Source organism: Sciurus carolinensis, chromosome 9 (assembly GCF_902686445.1).
Source record: "Sciurus carolinensis chromosome 9, mSciCar1.2, whole genome shotgun sequence".
Classification (NCBI taxonomy): domain Eukaryota; kingdom Metazoa; phylum Chordata; class Mammalia; order Rodentia; family Sciuridae; genus Sciurus; species Sciurus carolinensis.
Genome location: NC_062221.1, coordinates 55,853,359 through 55,872,159, shown reverse-complemented (window position 1 = coordinate 55,872,159; position 18,801 = coordinate 55,853,359). Strand labels below are relative to the sequence as shown.

The following is an 18,801-nucleotide window of genomic DNA, read 5'->3' as shown; positions in this document are numbered from 1 at the left end:
CCTGACCACACAGCCTCTGATCTGGTCACCAAGTAGGCACAGCAGCGTTACTTCACATGGCAGACCCCATGTTGCATACCAAGACCTTTACAGGGCACAGTAAAAATGGTTCCAATCGTTATAACCAATATGCCTCTGTGACCAGCAGCCTGGGCCCTCCAGGTGGACACTTACATGAATAGCTTACACGCACCCAGTTTTTCCAGTTTTACCTTTCACTTTTATGTACCAGAATGAGTCTGGAAGGCTAAAGCAAGGAAAGGGTAAGAAATCATTTCAGCATATACTTTCCAGGTTCTGCCAGACAACCTTTTATTACATCATAAAAGCAACACTAGGCACTAGATCTTGCAAAATATGTTCTGACCAACTCTAAACTTTCTGAAATTAAAAATGCATAACCACATCTGTAAGATTTTTAATGAACAAAAAAGTTAAATACAAACTTTCATATGCAAAATAGATTATTATATAACCTCAGAGCCAAGTGCTAAGTCTTCTTCCACAGATTTGAAGAGGGGTGGAGTGGGGGGATATTAATCTTAATGAGTACAAAACTGAATTGAGCTTAATAAAAAGAAAAAAAACTTCTGAGGAAAAACAGCTTTAAACTGAATACTATCCTGTGAAATGGACAGCTCTGGCCAGCCCTTACTGAGGTTTATATTCAATCACATCTAGGGTGAAAATGAAGATTTAGGGTCTATGGTTACTTTGAATCCAGTTTCAGGAGTCAGCCAAGTCACCTCAATTCCAGAAAGGGAAGTGTCTTTACGATGACCATGATACTCTTCTGAAGACACATGGATGGCCAGAGCTCCTTGGCCACACTGCTGCTTTTCCACAACACTGTGCCAATGCTGGAGTGTCAGACTTCTTCTGAAAGGCAATCGGCCCCCGACAACACAGCATTTTTGTTTCTCCTGGCATTTTCCAGCCTCAAAAAAGAGGAGACCCCTTACTTCAAGTTGGCAGTTACTGCTCCAGCATTAGAAAAGTTAATTAACACTTCCTTCCTCTCCCCACTGAGGTCCCTCCTGACCTTCAGCAGGGAGTGGCAGTTTGATTAACATTCCTTTCAGAAATAAATAGTTCAAACAAGTAATTTAGAGTTAACTGTAAAAGAGCAGTGGAAAATGGCCACCACCCAAGGTTTGCAAATGAGTGAGCAAATGAATACACGTGAACAAACACGGAAAAAAAACAATTCATAGAATAAATCCTGCATTTCCCACATTCATAGGGAAAGAACTCTTAAAAACAAAAAACATAATAATTAGCATTTGTTCTTGTGTGGGTTGAACAGTCAAGGGCTCTGAGCAGGCACAGCCTTACAGACAGGGTTGCAAGCAGCCCCTCCACACCCCAAGTCAGGACTGTAGTGCAGAAAGGGGCCTCCATGCACTTTTGACAGCTCAGTACCTGTGAGAGAACAGAAATGATGCAGGGACTTTTTAACCCACAATGCATGAGGTATATGGATACGTCCGTGAAAGAACCACCAGCAGCGAGAGGGAGCAGGCGGGGGCGTTCTCACAGCAACTGCTGATGAAGGATTTCCCACACCATCTTCTTCCGGAAGAGAGGCATCTGGTGCTGCAAAAAATCCCACGAACAACGCACTAGTTACACACTGAGGAGCGCAGCATCACAACCTGTAGGTGTCACCACGTAAATGAAGTGGATGTTCATGTCCTTTAAGTTACGTCCACCTTGACATTTTATAATGTATCATGTTCATAATTACAGGTTTGGACCCCAGCACTGGGGGAAAAAAATACATGAGTATCAAAACCAGAAGTGCAAGAGATGGCACAACGGGCAACTTTTCTACTTAAACGTACTTTCAAAACATTCTATGATGAATATTATTTGCTTTTATATGAAAAAAGTGGACTTTATTTATATAAAGAAAAGAATTTGATCTACAAATTTGTTTTACTAGTGTTATACACTGTCAATTCTGTTAAAAAAACGGTTTATTCCCTTGAAATCTCAAGTTCAAAGAATAATCAATTCCTTGCTAAACTTAGCAGCAAAGGATGAAATGTAGCTGGGTGTGGTGGGGCACACCTGTAATCCCAGCCATAGCAACTTACTGAGAACCTATCTCAAAATAAGAAGGGGAGTAGCTCAGTGGTAGAGTGCCCTGGGTTCAATCCCTTGCAGAGAACGAGAGAGAGAGGAGAGAGAGGGGAGAGAGAGGAGTGAGAGAGAAGAGAGAGAGAGAGAGAGAGGAGAGAGAGAGAGAGAGAGAGAGAGAATATAATGAGAATATGTTTTGCTTAATGATATTGCCTTAATATTGCCTTAATTGACAATAACTGCATAGGCCAATTGTTAAAGAAGCAAAACAAAATATTGAAATGACCTATAATTCAACTGCCTACCCCCTACCTTCTGATGAATCAAAGTTCACACCCTTAATATACTATTATAAATAGTTAGGGCATATGACTTTATTATAAATTATTAGTGAGTTCCTGGTATGGGGTGGGGAGTCAACACAGGATTCACTCTTTTTTTTTTTTTTTGTACCAGGAATTGAACCTAGAGGCCACTTAGTCACTGAGCCACATCCCCAGCCCTTTTTTGTTTTTTTATTTTGAGATAGGGTCTTGCTAAGTTGCTCGGAGTTTCACTAAGTTGCTGAGGCTGGCTTTGAACTTGCAATGCCCCTGTCTCAATCTTCTAAGCAGCTGGGATTACAGGCACGTGCCACTGTGCCTGGCTATGGTTGATTCTTATATTATTTTTCTTTTTTTTTTTTTTTTTTTTTTTTTTTTGCGGTGCTGGGGATCGAACTCAGGGCCTTGTGCTTGCAAGGTAAGCACTCTACCAGCTGAGCTATCTCCCCAGCCCGATTCTTATATTATTTTAAATAGTTAAAACATAAGAGTAAAAAACTGTACATTCATTCTTAGTCAAACTGTGCCTTTACTTTAGACTGCAATTGTATGAATTCAGCACGGGACCCCTAGTTACTTCATGCTGCTCCAAAGCTTTGTTTCGCAAACATCTATCAAATTGAGGTCTGCTGAAGAGAAATTATTTTAATGGGGGTTGTCCTTAGTTGTAACAGAAATTCTCAAGAGTTCCCAATATACATGAGTTTTCACTCAAATGCAGAGCCATGGGGAACCCAAACTAACCAGAACAGAAAAGAATAGCAGTATTCATAGTCATATCTTAGACCTGAACTTATGTTTTCACAAGGCCTAAATTTTTCCTTGGTATTATGTATACTCACATGTCCCCCTCTTTAGCTAAAAATAACAGTGAACAATGGAGTTCAGAGGCATGCAAATTATTCCATTCGTCACCAAAGACGAGGATAAACCTGAGAGCAGATGACGTGACAACCTTTGATTTTGGCAAGAGCAGAGCTATGCCCAAGGGCTACTACCATAACAAGGCTGTAGTAGAGCAACTCCTATAATTGAGGCCTTAATGTGTGCCAGGAACTGACTGGTAAAGTGTTCTACTTTGTATAGTAACAAGCAAGTGGATAAGGAAGGATCTTTACTCACCTGAGTAAATGTGATAGGTTTGTCCCTAGAAATATAATCTGCATATTTACAAGTAAACATTCCACAATCACTCCCATTCAACTGTTGAGGAATCTCCTAAAATTACAAAAACAAAGGGAGGAGGTGGTAAAGTATCGACAAATACAACTTCCTTAGATTTTTTTTTCTAAATATCTAAATACTGTGGAAAAACAGTATTATAAAGGTAAATGTTAAATCTAGTATTGCACAAACACACAGACACACACACTAACACAATTAGCTTTACTCATAAAAATCCTAATCATGACATAAAAGTATGAAACTCCATGGAAAATGTTTTTTAGGAGAAAGGAGAAAAGCAAAGTAAGATTTCCATCTCTTCGCTCTCACTCAAAGAAACTAAACTGAGGGCTGGGGTTGCAGCCTAGAGATATGAGAGAGCACTTGCCTAAATACATGAGGCCCTGGTTCCATCCCCAGCACTTAGGAAAAGAAAAGAAATGAAACCAAACTGGAAGGTGTATTACTAGGAACAGGAATGCTAGTCAGAATTATTTCAGAAAGTTATAACTTTAAAAAGGGTTACGTGTAGGTTAATCAAAGATACACTTAAAATGCAACTAACCTATACTTGGAAACTGCAGTTTATCTTCTGATCCTAGCCAGGAAAACAGGCCTACTGCTTTGGACCCCTATCAAGAGGAACAGACACAATGTACCAATAAAAAATATGGGGTTAGGGGCAGGGAGAAAGAGGGACAAATAAAAAAGCCTTTGACAGGCTTAAAAGCCTCTGATAGGTTAAAACCAATTACAATCTGTCCCTGAAGCAGAAACAGAACTTGCTGCAAGCAGCATCATAATGCAGAGCATATAATGCCTGACAGGGTAGTGCAGGCCTGTAATTTCAGCCACTGGAGAGCCTAAGGCAGAAGGATTGAGACAAGCTCAAGGCCAGCCTTGGCAACTTAGCAAAACCCTGTCTCAAAAAAGAAAACAACAACAAAAAAACAAACAACAGGAAGAGGGGTTGAGGATATAAGGTTATAGTTCAATGGTAAAATGCCCCTCGGTTCAATCTCCAGTACTGGGGGTGGGGTGGGGGAAGGGCATCATAAGCCAAAGATGGCAGATTTCAAACCCACAGGAGGTAAACTTACATAGCCCAAGGCCTATCTTATCCTAATCTTGGCCAACCCTTTACACACTTGGGCTGTTAGTCATAAAGAGTACAAGATAGTAGAAACTGATTTCACTGCTGGAAAACACACTCAATGACAAAAGCTCCATTTTTATTCACAGAAATACAGTTGATTGCTGTAGAAAAGAAAAGACAGAACATGCACATGACCCATACATATGCTAGGTGCCTCATACTTTTCTCCCTGGGCTGGCTTCTCTCAGAGGACACAGAACTACAGACTCCAATCTACAAAGGAAGAGTATTTGTTTTTTTTATTACATTTTCCACACCAGAACACAGTATTGATCCTAATCGACTCTTACACCTATCCTCTCCTCAGTAAATTTCAAGGCTCAACTTTCAAATGATTGAATTTAGAAATGGAAATGTTTTTGCATGAAGATTGTGGAGCCATCATATACAGGTTAGAGCTAAAACGGAATTCATGTGGCTAACTTTAAAGCATAGTCATTAGGATTCAAAGAGGGATACGTTTTTAAATCTTGAATTGGGAGGAGATTCAGCATGCTTGACTCTTGAAAACCTATGGCATGGGACCCTAAAACCTAAATAAACAAATCCCCAGATAAATTTTGGGCAAGAACTTTTAAACTCTCATTAGCACTGACTAAGAAAAGTAACTGACTTAACTTTATTTTTTTTGTTTTTCCAATTCTCTGAAATGTGCTTGTGTGTGTGTGTGTGTATACATATATATATTTCAATTTGACATGACTGCAGCCACCTTGGGTCATGAGTGCCAGGAACTTCCTCTGAGTAACTCTCATCAGTTTTCCTCACTATCTCCCAGCACACTTCAAATAGACAAAACAGTACAGTAATAAGTGGAGCTTCACAACCAGACACGGCAGAGTAAGTGAAAGCAATGTGTCTAAGTTTCATATTCACTTGAGATAAACCAGATAATCCTGGCTTGAATGAAGTCACCTAAATCCCAACTACTTTATTAAGTCTCCAATTACTTGCACTGTACAATCCTGGATCTGTCTACCTCTTTCTTGGATCTCATGGCACGTTGGGGCTGGTTCTCATATATTGGAACTGGGTCTTTCCAAAAACCAGCTTTAATAGAATTAACAGATTTGGAACAAGAAGTTAAAGACTAAGAAGGAACTATTTTGGTTAAATTAATGGCTGCAGATTTGGAAGTAGGTCATTCTTAAGATGTCTACTTTAGGGGCTGGGGTTGTGGCTCAGTGGTAGACTGCTTGCCTAGTCTGTTTGAGGCACTGGGTTCGATCCTCAGCACCACATAAAAAGAGAAAATAAAGTTATTAAAAAAAAAGATGTCTATTTTAGGACTGGGGGTGTGTAGCTCAGTGTAGAGTATGTACTTAGCATTCATGAGAACCTGAGTTCAATTCCCAGCACCAAAAAAAAAAAAAAAAAAAGTATACTTTAGGAGAATGCATGCCATGCACGCTTAAAGCAGTGAGTGAAGTGAGGGTAGAAAGGAAGCCGAGACTGAACAATATACAGTCAGTAAATGAAACAAAGTAGGTCAAATGTAGACGAATATCACTTACATGTGGCTTCATGCTGTAGTGGGTCCACTCTAAAAGATTTAGATCAATATTTCTTTTGGTCTTACTTTCATCCTGTAAATACTGACTAAAGAAAACAAAAATAGCAAAGAATGAATAGATCAATGAATCCCTAGGAAATTGACCATTATGACAAAGGAATTTGTGATGTTTAACAGATATGCTATTCTCAATCCAAGTCACATTAGCTTTTCAAAAATGTGACTGCTTTTTGGTTTTTAAATTTCATTTTGAATTCTCTTTTTCTAGCAAAAACTGTACACGCAAAAGATCACTAACCACTATAATAACCACTCCAGAAATAATTACTATTACCAAATTGTTGTAATACACCTTCATACACACCTTTTTGTTTGCTTGTTTATTTTGGTACTGGAGATTGACCTAGGGGTGTTCTACTACTAAGCTACATCCCTGGCCCTTTATATTTTTTAAACGGTGTTTTGCAATAAGATATCCAGGGTGAACTTAAACTTGTGATCCTCTTGTCTCAGCCTCCCAAGTACTGGGATTATAGGGATGCCCCACTGTGCTTGGCTATACACACAATTTTAAAACATACATTTTATTCTTAGTGGTGCACACCTATAATCCCAGCAACTTGGGAGGCTGAGGCAGGAGGATCAAGTTGGAGACCAGCCTCAGCAACTTAGCAAGACTCTCTTCAATTTAGCAGGACCCTGTCTCAAAATAAAACATAAAAAGGACTGGGGATGTAGCTCAGTGGTAAAGCACCTCTAGAGTTCAATCCTAGGTACTATATATAAAAAAACAAAAAAACTCTCATTTAACAACTTGCTTTTTCTCAATTTAAAATAACTATGACATAAGACATATGTCCTGAACTCTTGAAAAATTAAATAGGCAAGAAGGCTGTTCTGAATTAAAGGAGAGACTAAAAAGACATTAAAAACATGTCAAACCCTGACTGGTTCTTGGACTGGTGAGGGGAAATAAGAGATACCTGGAGGTATCAGAATATGGACCATATATTACATATTACTGATTTTTGTAAGTGTGATAATAGCATTGTGGTTATATAGGAGAATTTCTTTATTCTTAAGAGATACATATTTAAGTACTAGAGTGATTAATTTTATCCACCTCTCCAGGTTATCAAACTCAATAACCCAGAAATCAGTTCTAATTCTAAGGTGTATATAAGGTTAGCCTGCATTAGACCAGGACATACACTCTCAATGGGGGTGGTACTGTCCCCAACAGGGTAAAATATGGTTTTTAGAGGATAAAAATCATAGGTATTTCCAAAGCTCAACTAGCTGGGACATACTCACCAGTGGTATTTTTTCTTATTATGGAAAAATTAAATTAAAATTTTCTCCGGGAGTGGGGAGAATAATGAAAAAAAGGTTGAGAAAAAACTGAACTAGGTGCATCAGAAAAGAACAAAACTCGGATGCCCACAGGAAATGATCCTTTCAAATGAAAGGAAGAAAAAGGATTATAAACAGTAAACAAAATCGAACAGTATGAGTTCAATAAACAGTAATTAGCAGTGTCTATGCATGCAATGATATATTAATATACGTGTATATGCACTCACAAGTACATATATACATTTTATATCCTACATAGGAAAGAACAGAAGGATTATATATAATTTGGTATATTTTATGATTTTTAAAAATTTCTTTTTCATTCAAGATAAATGACCATAAATATAAGTTTTTTTTAAAACTGGGGATTGAATTCAGGACCTCATGTGTGCTAGGCAAGTGCTCTACCACTGAGCTACATCCCCAGTCTTTCTTTTAAGTTTTAAATAGGGTCTTAGTAAGTTGTTGTGGCTAGCCTCAAACTTGTGATCCTTCTACCTGAATCTCCCAAGTCACTGGAATTACAGGTGTGCAACACTGCACCCAGTTGAAAAGATCTTTTACAATAAAACAAATTGGGGGTGGAGTACAGATAAATGAACTAATTATTGTTAAGAACAACTGGGTTGGGGTTTTAGCTAAGAGGTGTAGCAAGTTTGCCTAGCATGTGTGAGGCACTGGGTTCGATCCTCAGCACCACATAAAAATAAATAAAATAAAGGTCCATCAACAACTAAAAAAAATATATTCTAGAAAACCCAAAACTTTTCTTTATAAGACTCATTTAGCATGTCCATTCATTCTTACTAAAGGTAAAAGAAGGAGCTTGCAGGCTGGGGCTGTAGCTCAGGGGTAGAGCACTTGCCTAGCACACGTGAGGCTCTGGGTTTGCTCCTTAGCACCACACAAAAATAAATAAAATAAATGTATTGTGTCCATCTACAACTTAAAAAAAAAAAAAAAAAAAATGGAGCCTGCATTTGCTTCCAGTGAGTAGAGGAGGTTCAAAAGGGTCTTATCTTGCTAGGTGCCTAGCATGGGTGAACCCCTGGGTTTATTCCCCAGTACCACAAAAACAAAAAAAGTATGATGGGGAGAGGGGTTCTTCCTGATGTGCTACTTCACTTTTAAATCCATGTCACCAACTCATGTCACAGATAATAATTATGCTTTAAAGGCAGGTTTCCAGCAATTGCTACAGGAGTACCCTCTTATCTGTGATTTACTTTCCACAGTTTTAGTTATCCATTATCCAAAGATATTAAATAGAAAATTCTAAAAATAAACAATTCATAAATTTTAAATTGTATACTATTCTAAGTAGCACAAAGACATCTTACATCATCTCCTCCAGCCCATCTGGTACATGAATCTTCCCTTCGCTTAGCATATCCACAATGTATACACTACCCACCTGTATTTAATAGCAGTTTTGGTTATGAGATTGGCTATATTGGTATTACAGTGCCTGTATCCAAGTAACACTATTTTACTTAATAATGGTTCCAAAGAGAAAGAAATAATGATGCAAAAGAAGCTCCATGACAAGAAATATGGAAGGACAGATTAACTCTGGTACTGCGTGGTAATGCTGAAGGGTACATAGGAAAAAACATAATATATGTAGGGTTCAATACTGTCAGTGCTTTCAGGCATCCACTTAGAATATATACTAACAGATAAAGGGGGAACTACTTATTGCATTTGGAATAGTTGCCACAAGCCATACATTTTAATTTAAAAACTGCCCTTGGGTTCTATGAGATGAGCCCAACTACCATGGAAAGCACAGAGACATAAGTGGATTTCAGAATTTACAGGACCAATACTAAAAATTCTTCTTTTTGGGGGGTACTAGAGATTGAACTCAGGGTCACTCAATCACTTAGGCAAATCCCAGCCCTTTTTTGTATTTTACTTAGAGACAAGGTCTCACTGAGTTCCTTAGGGCCTTGCTAAATTACTGAGGCTGGCTTTGAACATGCAATCCTCCAGCCCCAGATCCCGCTGGGATCACAGTAGTGCACCACCGAACCCGGCTCCAACTAATAATTCTTTAAACATTCAGAATAATGTATTAATCCCAAAAAATCTAATTTAAGTCACAGGACTACATTAAGATATATTTTACATTATAACACAAGGCAAACGTTTTCAATGATGCTATTAAATAGGATTTCTCAGGTTAAATCAGGTATTAGGTTATTTTTAAACAAAAAGATAGATTCAAATTAAGCCCTGAGCCACTGGGAAGACAGTCTTAACTATACATTAAGACTGCCATCCAGTGGAGCTGGAGAATATCATGCTAAGTGAAATAAGCCAATCCCAAAAAACCAAAGGCCAAATATTTTCTCTGATAAGTGGATGATGATACATAATACAGGGGTGGGGGAAGGAAAGATAGTGGACTGAGACAGACATTATTACCCTATGTACATATATGATTACACGAATGGTGTGAATCTACATTGAGTACAACCATAGAAACAAAAAGTTGCACACCATTTCTGTACAATGAATCAAAATGCAGTCTGCAAAAAAAAAAAAAAAAAGAAAGACTGCCATCCAGGCTGGGCCCGTGATGCACACCTGTAATCCCAGCGGCTTAGGAGGCTGAGGCAGGAGGATTGCAATTTCAAAGCCAGCCTCAGCAACTCAGTGAGGCCCTAGCAACTTACTGAGACCCTATCTCTAAATAAGATATTTTTAAAAGGGGGGGGGGGGAGGATGCTGAGTATGTGGTTCAATGTTAAGCACCTCTGGATTCAATCCCTGCTACCAAAAAGAGAAAAAGGAAAAAAGAAGGAAAGGAAAGAGGAAAGGAAAGAAGAAAGGAAAGAAAAGGGAAAAAGGAAAGAAGAAAGGAAAGGAAAGGAAAGGAAAAGAAAAAAGAGACTGCCACCCAGAGCTGCTTATTAGAATTAAATAAAAGAGACATCATCAAAGAGGGCACAATGAGACTACAGTGAAGTTCCAGCCTTTACTTACAGGAGAATCTCACAGATCCTGTGGCCCTTTTGTCCCATAGAATCCAGGTATTTAAGACACTTTTTTCTTAGGTCCATCACCTATAATGGGAAGGATAGCAACATGGAGATACTGAAATATCTTAAACATTAACAGACACACAAAATATATCTCTAAACAAAAGCATCTTTAAAAAATATCAACAAATGTACAAACACAGATTAATGTAGACCCAGTTTTAGCTCTAAAAAAGTTACAAAAGTTACAAAATAGCACAGATGAATTTAATATTATATATTTCTATTTCTAGATAAAGAAATAGAAGCTTTTTTTGTTTGTTTCTCCTTTACCTTCACCTTTCTTCAATAAACCTATACCATCTGACCCATCTTATTAATGAAACTAAATACACAAATAAAATTACAAAACTCTTCTCTTAGAAATGAAAGCTCCTCAAGTGCAGGAATCACTCTTCTAGCTTTCTAAGTTGTCCAACTTAAGAACTGATTGGGAAACTGGGTGCAGTGGTACATGCCCACTATTTCAGCAATTCAAGAGGCTGAGGCAGGAAACCTCAAGTTCAAAGCCAGCCTTAACCCTAGGAAAGACCCTGTCTCAAAATAAAACTAAAAATGGCTGGGAATGTGGCTCAGTGGTAAAGAGCCCCTGGATTCAGCCTTCAGTATAATAATAAGTGAATGGATGAAATAAGTAGGGAGCTGGGCACAGTAGAGCATGCCTATAACCCCAGCAACTCAAGACCAAGGCAGAAGAATTGTAAGTTTGGGGTCAGCCTCAGCAACTTAGTGTGACTCTGTCTCAAAATAAAAATTAAAAATTAGAAAAGGGCTGGAGATGTGGCTTGGTGGTAAAGTGTATGCCTGTCAGGTTCAAGGACCTGGGTTCAGTCCCTAGTACTGCCAGGAAAAAAAATAATAATAATTGAGAAGAGATTCTTTAGTGTATGCCCTTCATACATACTATTGGTCTTTCACTGAACACAGAATAACTTTCATCATTTAAGAAAATAGTTTGTTTCCTTAAATGCCAACAATTAACCCTCTTAACTCACCACAAGGCTCCAATGTACCTTCCGATGAATAGGCACCAGAACAAGTTCTTGTTCAAAGAGATTTACCCCTTTGGTCCATCTTTTCACTGCTTGGTAACCCCCAGACTTTAATTTAGGATAAAAGAAAGTACTGAATACATGAAGTGCCGGATAGCCTTGCTTTTTATTTCTTTCCACTAGAAGATTCATGTAAAAATTAATGACCTGTAAAATACCAACAAAGTAAAAGTTGGAACAAGGCAAGTATATTCCTGAAACTAAGTTTCTACTTTCGTTAGTATGAATTAGAAAGTGAGGTGCTTAGGGAAGGTCCTAAAGGGGATAAAAGGAGATAAAAGGACTGTCTATGGAAGAAGAAACTGATCACTGAAAATGGGAAAGATTAAGAGGGAATGAAGGGCTAGAATGTAGCTCAGTAGTACAGCACTTGCCTAACATGCACAAGGTGCTAGGTTCAATCCCCAGAATGCCAAAAAAAAATTGTATTTTTAAGACATATGAGTAACACTTGTAAGAACCAAGAAGTCTGGGAAATAATGAAAAGGTGAATGCAACTCTATCACACAAGATACGCAGAAAAATTAACTACAAGAAAATTTTACAATATAAAAATTATACCTCAATTTAAAAAATATTAACTGGAAAGAGTTGCCAAAGTATCTATAGTAATTTGAAAAATAATTTACTTTTCCTGTATTTCAAAAAAACAAAACAAAAAAAACCACATTACATTTATGAAGTAAAACAAAACATTCTAGTTTTACCAGAACGTTTACCAAGGTAGGAGGATTGCAAGTTCCAGGACAGCCTTGGCAACTTAGGTATAGCTTGTCTCAAACATAGTTAGTAAAAGGACTGGGGATAAAACTCAGATGTAGAATGTTCCTGAGGAGATGAAAGGAGAGGAGAGGAGAATGTTTATAGGCAACTAGGCATGGGGAAGTGCAAAAGGAAGGCAACGGGAAGCAATGCAGGGACTAAACAACAGAGGAAAGGAATAACTAGAAACCTGCCAAGAACTAAGAGCCATCTTTTGCTAAATATATAGGTGTTCAAGACAATAATTAGGCAACTCTCTGGAGTTATCACTTGCTACGGTTTGAATCTGTGTATCCCTCCAAAACTCATACCAATGGGATAATAAGAGGTGGGACTTTGGGGAAGTGATTAAGGCATAACAGCTTCAACCTTGTGGGTGGGATTAGTGCTTTCATAAAAGAGGCTGAATGCAGACAGCCTAGTTCCTTTTGACCCCTGTCATGTGTAAGGATTCAATGTTCCTTCTTATCATCTTAGAAGCAAGGGAACAGGCCCTTACCAGAAATTAATCAGCTGGTGCCCTGATCTGGGATTTTCCAGCCTAAAGAACTAAAAACAATAAATTTCTACCATTGGCATATTACCTCTGTAGTCTGAGGTGTTTTGTTATAGCATTAGGAAGAGACATCACATCACACAAGTAAAATACTTTCCATTTATTAGTGACAATCAGGATTCATAAAAATGTCATTAAAGACTAAAAATGAGGGCTGGGGAGATAGCTCAGTTGGTAGAGTGCTTGCCTTGTAAGCATAAGGCCCTGGGTTCAATCCCCAGCACCGCAAAAAAAAAAAAAAAAAAGACTAAAAATGACATAGTGGATAAGAACAGATGCATAAGAGAAATACTGTGGCAGAAATAGCTACCTTTGTAAGGTTTGGGATGTTTTTGTTTAAAAAAACAAAACAAAAAACCTAAAACTTGTTTTACCAACCCCTTATAATTAGGTACGAATCACTTTGATTATAGATAACAAATGGTTAAACATGATGATAGTCAAAGTGGGAAGAAAAAAAGAATGAACTTACCTCATCATTCAGCCAGTGATAGTTCTTTAAGGTCTGGATATCTCCTCGAGTAATCCGCAATTTGAAAGCGCTACTTAGGATCTCATCCTGTGGGCCGTGGCCTAGGGCATTACTGATTTCCTTTTCCATGTCCTAAATTAGGAAGTGCAAAGGTTGCTATTTTAGCATAGAACCACTAACAGATATTGGGCAAAGTCAGACTAAAAAAGACTTTCGTCTTAGCAACACATTACACTTGAGAAAAAACACTGTCAAAGATTTAGAAAATTCAAACTTGGAAAATATTCAAACTGAGCTGGGCGTGGTAGCACAGGCCTATAATCCCTGTGGTTCGGGAGGCTGAGACAGAAGGATCACGAATTCAAAGCCAGCCTCAGCAACTGTGAGACACTAAGCAACTCAGACCCTTTCTCTAAATAAAATACACAATAGGGCTAGGGATGTGGCTCAGTGGTTGAGTGCTTCTAAGTTCAATCTCCAGCCCCACCCCTCAAAAAAGAAAATGAAAAGAAAATATTCAAACTGAGCTGGGGGCATAGCTCAGTGGTAGCTTGCCTAGCGTGCTTGAGGCCCTGGATTCAGTTTGCAATACATCAAAAATAATTTTTTTAAAAAAATTCAGACTTAGAATCTTACTAAAGGTTATATCCTTGTTGACTAGATGGCTTCATTATTCTAAAGGACTGTGTAGACAAATGCATATTTAAGCTACTAAATGGAATTTGTAAATTCAATCAAAGTTATTTTCATCCAAATGATTTTTCTATTGCTTCTCCTCATTGCACACAATTTGGTTACTTTATAGCTCTCTCTCTTTCTACCTCCATGTCCAATATATATAGTTAATGCTTGAGAAATATACACTGAATAGGACACTAGCTAACAAGATGACATGGGGGGTGGGACTATGGGTTTACCTTTAAAATAGGAATTTTAACTACTTTCATCTCCTCATTTTCTATAAGCCTTTACTATTTTCAAATATAATAATCAATGAAAGGGATGTTTCAGTAAGCCATAATCATTACTTTAAAAAATCTTTTCTTTTGCTGTACTGGGGATTAAACCCAGGGGCACTATACCACTGAGCCACATGCCCAGCTCTTTTTGTTTCTTACTCTGAGACAGGGTCTTGCTAAGTTGCTGAGGCTGGCCTTTAGCTTGGGATCCTCCTGCCTCAGCTTCTCAAGGTGCTGGGATTAGAGGAGCGTGCCAATGCACCTGGCCCCAGACCTTTTTTTTTATTTTGAAACAGGGTCTCACTAAATTGCCCAGGCTCACCTGAAACTTGCAATTCTCCTGCCTCAGACTCCTGAGAGGTTGGGATAATGGGCATGTGCCACCAAGCCCAGCAAAGCATTCATTCTTTTTTGTTGTTGTTGTTGTTCTAATTAGTTGTACATGACAATAGAATGCATTTATACATTTTGATAGATCATACATAAATGAAGTGTAATCTCTCATTTTTCTTATTATACTTAATGCCAACCCCATATTATATAGCACAATTTATGTTTGAAGGGTACAAAAAGAATCTGCAAAGAATCCATTATATTTGATCCATTAGACCAACTTCACAGAGCATCAATGATCAAGGTAGCCAAAGTGAGAAGACCTGACTCTAATTTTTTCAAACATTCATCCCTTGCCTGTAAAAACTCCTTAAAACAAAATACTCATTCAAGTTTAGAGTAACTGAGGTTATTTTTTTAAATGTGTTCCTTATTCTAATCAGCACAAGGAATAATACCTCTGTAAGTTCAAGGAGATCATCTGTTCTTCTATCCCTTTCTTTGCCTGAGAAATTCTTTTCCTTTGCCTCAAGTATTGACATTTTCCTCCTGAGTAATCCATTGCTTCCACTGCCCAGGCGGAGTCGAGCTGACACTTCTTCAGATAGATCAGGCTCCAGCCGGTGTCCCCTCCGCTGATCAAAAAGTTTCTATATTTTATTGATATGCTTGATATTTGCACACATTACATATATTTCACATGAAATATAAAACACTGCCATTATCATAAAAGATGAGAATTAGCAAATCCCCCAAGTGAATAAAGTAGATTTAGCACAGTGTCTGTCCTGGCAAGGCAGAACAAAGAAGCTCCAGAGTTAAAGTTGAGACGCTTCAATTACAAACCATGAAAGAGAACACTCACCACTTTCCCTTAAAGTAGTAAGAAAAGTAGTTTCAATTTTTATATTCCAGTTAAAAATAACATTATTATTTTTTTTTTTAGTTTTCTTAAAGAGTTTTAAAAATGTGACCTAAAATCCCATCACTGCTACACTTATGCTAAGTAAACTTGCTCTATTTCATCTTTTAAAAAGTAATTTTAGGGGCTGGAGTTGTAGCTCAGTGGAAGAGCGCTTGCCTAGCACATGTGAGGCACTGAGTTCGATCCTCAGCACCACATAAATAAAGGTATTGTGTCCATCTACAACGAAAAAACATTTTTTTTTAAAAAAGTAATTATACGGCTGGGGAGACAGCTCAGCTGGTAGAGTGCTTGCCCTGCAAGCACAAGGCCCTGAGTTCGATCCCCAGTACCGCAAAAAAAAAAAAAAAGTAATTATATATTACAGAAAAATGCATAAAACAGGAAGGTTATGCTGACCAACAATGGCCAATAATGTAATCAACCATGCCTATACAATGAAGCCCCCATAAAAGCCCAAAGATTGGGTTCAGGCAGCTTCTGGATGGTTAAACACATGCAGAAGTTTGGAGGGTGGAAATTCTACATCCACACATCTCTTTCATCTGGTAGTTCATCTGTATCCTTTGTAATGTTGTCTATTAAAAATGAGTAAACATGGGGTAAAAAAGAGAAAAACATACAAATCAGTAATGCACCACTTTAATTAATAACCACCATTCAAGTTAAAAAGAATTCTGCTAGTACCCCAGAAACAATGACAAGCCCCTTCCCTATTACAACACTATGTAAACCTTAATATTACCTTTAAGTCATCTAGTAGGAGAACTATTCTTAAAATAGGAAATTTATTAGAAATGGAACTCTGGATTAGAACCACTAGTCCTAACTCCCCTCGCCAGTATTCTTCACTTCAGCTGTCAGGTATACTAGTCCTTCCCCCTGGTTCAGCAAAGATGGAAGAAGGATATATTTCTTAGGTTCCAAATACCTCTACTCCGTCCTCTCTCATGTTTAACTACCTTCTTTTGTCAGATTTTGCTCCACAGGTGTAAACTGACAAACACAAAAGACTCTACTCTCAGTCACCGAAAATGGGGAACTCAGAAAAGGGAAAGTTCTAAGATTTATGACATAAGACCATGACTTAGCCTTTTGAATTCTAATTCTTAGGGAACACAAATTTGACCAAACTGTGAGTTAACACAAAGCAATCACCTCGGCTTTTATAATTTTATGTATCTATATTATGAAATAAACTAAAACTTCAAGTTTGGATCTAATTTAGGAATGTATTTCTTTTGGACATTGAATGTTTATCAAAATACTTTGCCATTATTAAAAATGCTAGTATTGCTATGGAGATCACTGAAACACTTTTTATTCTTATGTAGAAATACAAAATCAAACTAAGCATTAGATTGCTAAAATTTTCAAGTAAATCTGAAACCCTGACTCTGAAAACAAACACCTGAACATATCTTTCCTAGAGACTTATGTTTTTAAAAGTTCGCTGGGGCTGGGGAGATAGCTCAGTCGGTAGAGTGCTTGCCTTGTAAGCACAAGGCCCTGGGTTCGATCCCCAGCACCAAAAAAAAAAAAAAAAAAAAAAAAAAAGTTCACCAAAAGGAGGAATACAATACAATAAGGGTTGGTATGGAGTCTTTATAAGGCTGGTCTCTTATAAAGAAAGGTAACTACTGAAAATATAAAAATCAGCAACTCAAGGACACAAAAAGTTATATATATTCAAAGCTTATTGCTTTTTGAAAAAAAGTAATGGAATTAGAAATCAAAGTAATACATGCCTACTATCTTATTTTTGAAGGGCATTAAAACATAAATCCAGTGAATGAACAGACATAAAAAGGGTTTCTACTTACACCTTCATTTTCAAGTCTGATTCCTACCATCTTCTCTGTATCAGAAATTTTCCCTTTGGAACACCTGAGGAAAAAAAATTAAGAGACTACAGACTTCTGCCCATGATTTTAACCTGATCCATATTAGACTATTTTTAGAAATGATTAATTTATAAACAAAAATTGTCTGGAGTTTACATAATCCTCTACACCAATGGTAGGCAAATCTTTCTGAAAAGGACCAGATAGTAAATAGTAAACACTTCAGGTATTGCAGATTTCATAGCCTCAGTCACATCTTCTCAACTCTACTATTATAGTTTAAAAATAGGAACAGACAGGATGTAAATGAATGAGCATGATCATGTTCCAATAAAACTTTATTTATTAAAAAAAAAAAATAGGTGGGCCAGAACTGGCCTGGCACCTAGGCCATAGTCCACAAACTCTGATACAAAGAAACTATATCTAAAATCCTAAAACATGTAGAACTACCTTCACTGGTCTTATATTAGAGATACTCATTCCCAGAGATGCCACCTTGCCCACACTCCTAAGAAGCAGCTATTTCTCCAAGTACTGATGCCTAGGAGGTTAAGGGCACACTCCCAAGGAATATGATTTAAGAGCTACTTATGGAGCATGGTGGTGCTTACCTATAATCCCAACTACTTGGGAGGGTGAGGCACATTTGGGGCCAGACCTGATAACTTAGCAAGACCCTGACCACCAAAAAATTAAAAAGGGCTGGGAGTTTTTAGCTCAGTGATGGAGCATTTGCCTAGCATTCACAAAGTCCTGGGTTCAATCTCCAATATCACACACACACACAAAAGCTATTTATACACACGTACATATATGCTTGCCCAGCTACCAGAGTTAAAGATACTTGACAATTTCATCAAAACTAGTTGCTCATAACTTCTAAAGTGAGAAAATACATAACAAAACTTAAGAATTAACTGAACAATTACCTCTTTTCACTTCTCATTGGACATAGAGGTCCCCTTGTTTCAGCAACTCTATCTGTGAGGATGGTAAAGAAAGGATTAAATGTTTCCTTTACTAATCAATCACAGGCTAGAATTTCAACTTACCATTTTTAAAGTATCAGAACATTCATTTACTCTGAAACACTGAAGTGAACTCTAAAGATACCAGCCCTCCTTATAAACTAAGTAGCCCCAAATTGCATAAATCTGTTCTTCAAATATCTTTAGCACAGGCTGAGTGATAAGTTCATTTGATAAATTTTAATTTAGTATCATTCAGTAGACAATTGGTGGAGAAATATAG

At 37.6% G+C, this 18,801-nt stretch overlaps 1 protein-coding gene across 6 annotated transcripts in view; it reads right to left on the bottom strand.

The window, feature by feature from the left end:
- Positions 1-298: 298 nt before the first annotated feature.
- Positions 299-18,801, bottom strand: part of Senp2 (SUMO specific peptidase 2) — a 35,400-nt gene continuing 16,897 nt past the window's right edge. For 4 of the 6 annotated variants that reach the window (XM_047564289.1, XM_047564290.1, XM_047564291.1 and 1 more), the window contains 9 exons: positions 18,480-18,531; positions 17,527-17,590; positions 15,237-15,413; positions 13,487-13,618; positions 11,640-11,843; positions 10,589-10,668; positions 6,243-6,327; positions 3,531-3,626; positions 299-1,596 (listed from right to left, as the gene is read on the bottom strand). In XM_047564289.1, coding sequence (XP_047420245.1) covers positions 1,534-1,596; positions 3,531-3,626; positions 6,243-6,327; positions 10,589-10,668; positions 11,640-11,843; positions 13,487-13,618; positions 15,237-15,413; positions 17,527-17,590; positions 18,480-18,531 — 953 coding nt within the window. In that variant the 3' untranslated portion in view covers positions 299-1,533. Of the gene's footprint in view, positions 1,597-3,530; positions 3,627-4,137; positions 4,205-6,242; positions 6,328-10,588; positions 10,669-11,639; positions 11,844-13,486; positions 13,619-15,236; positions 15,414-17,526; positions 17,591-18,479; positions 18,532-18,801 lie in introns of all 6 variants that reach the window. The other 2 variants (XR_007110214.1, XR_007110213.1) reach the window with 2 other exon arrangements.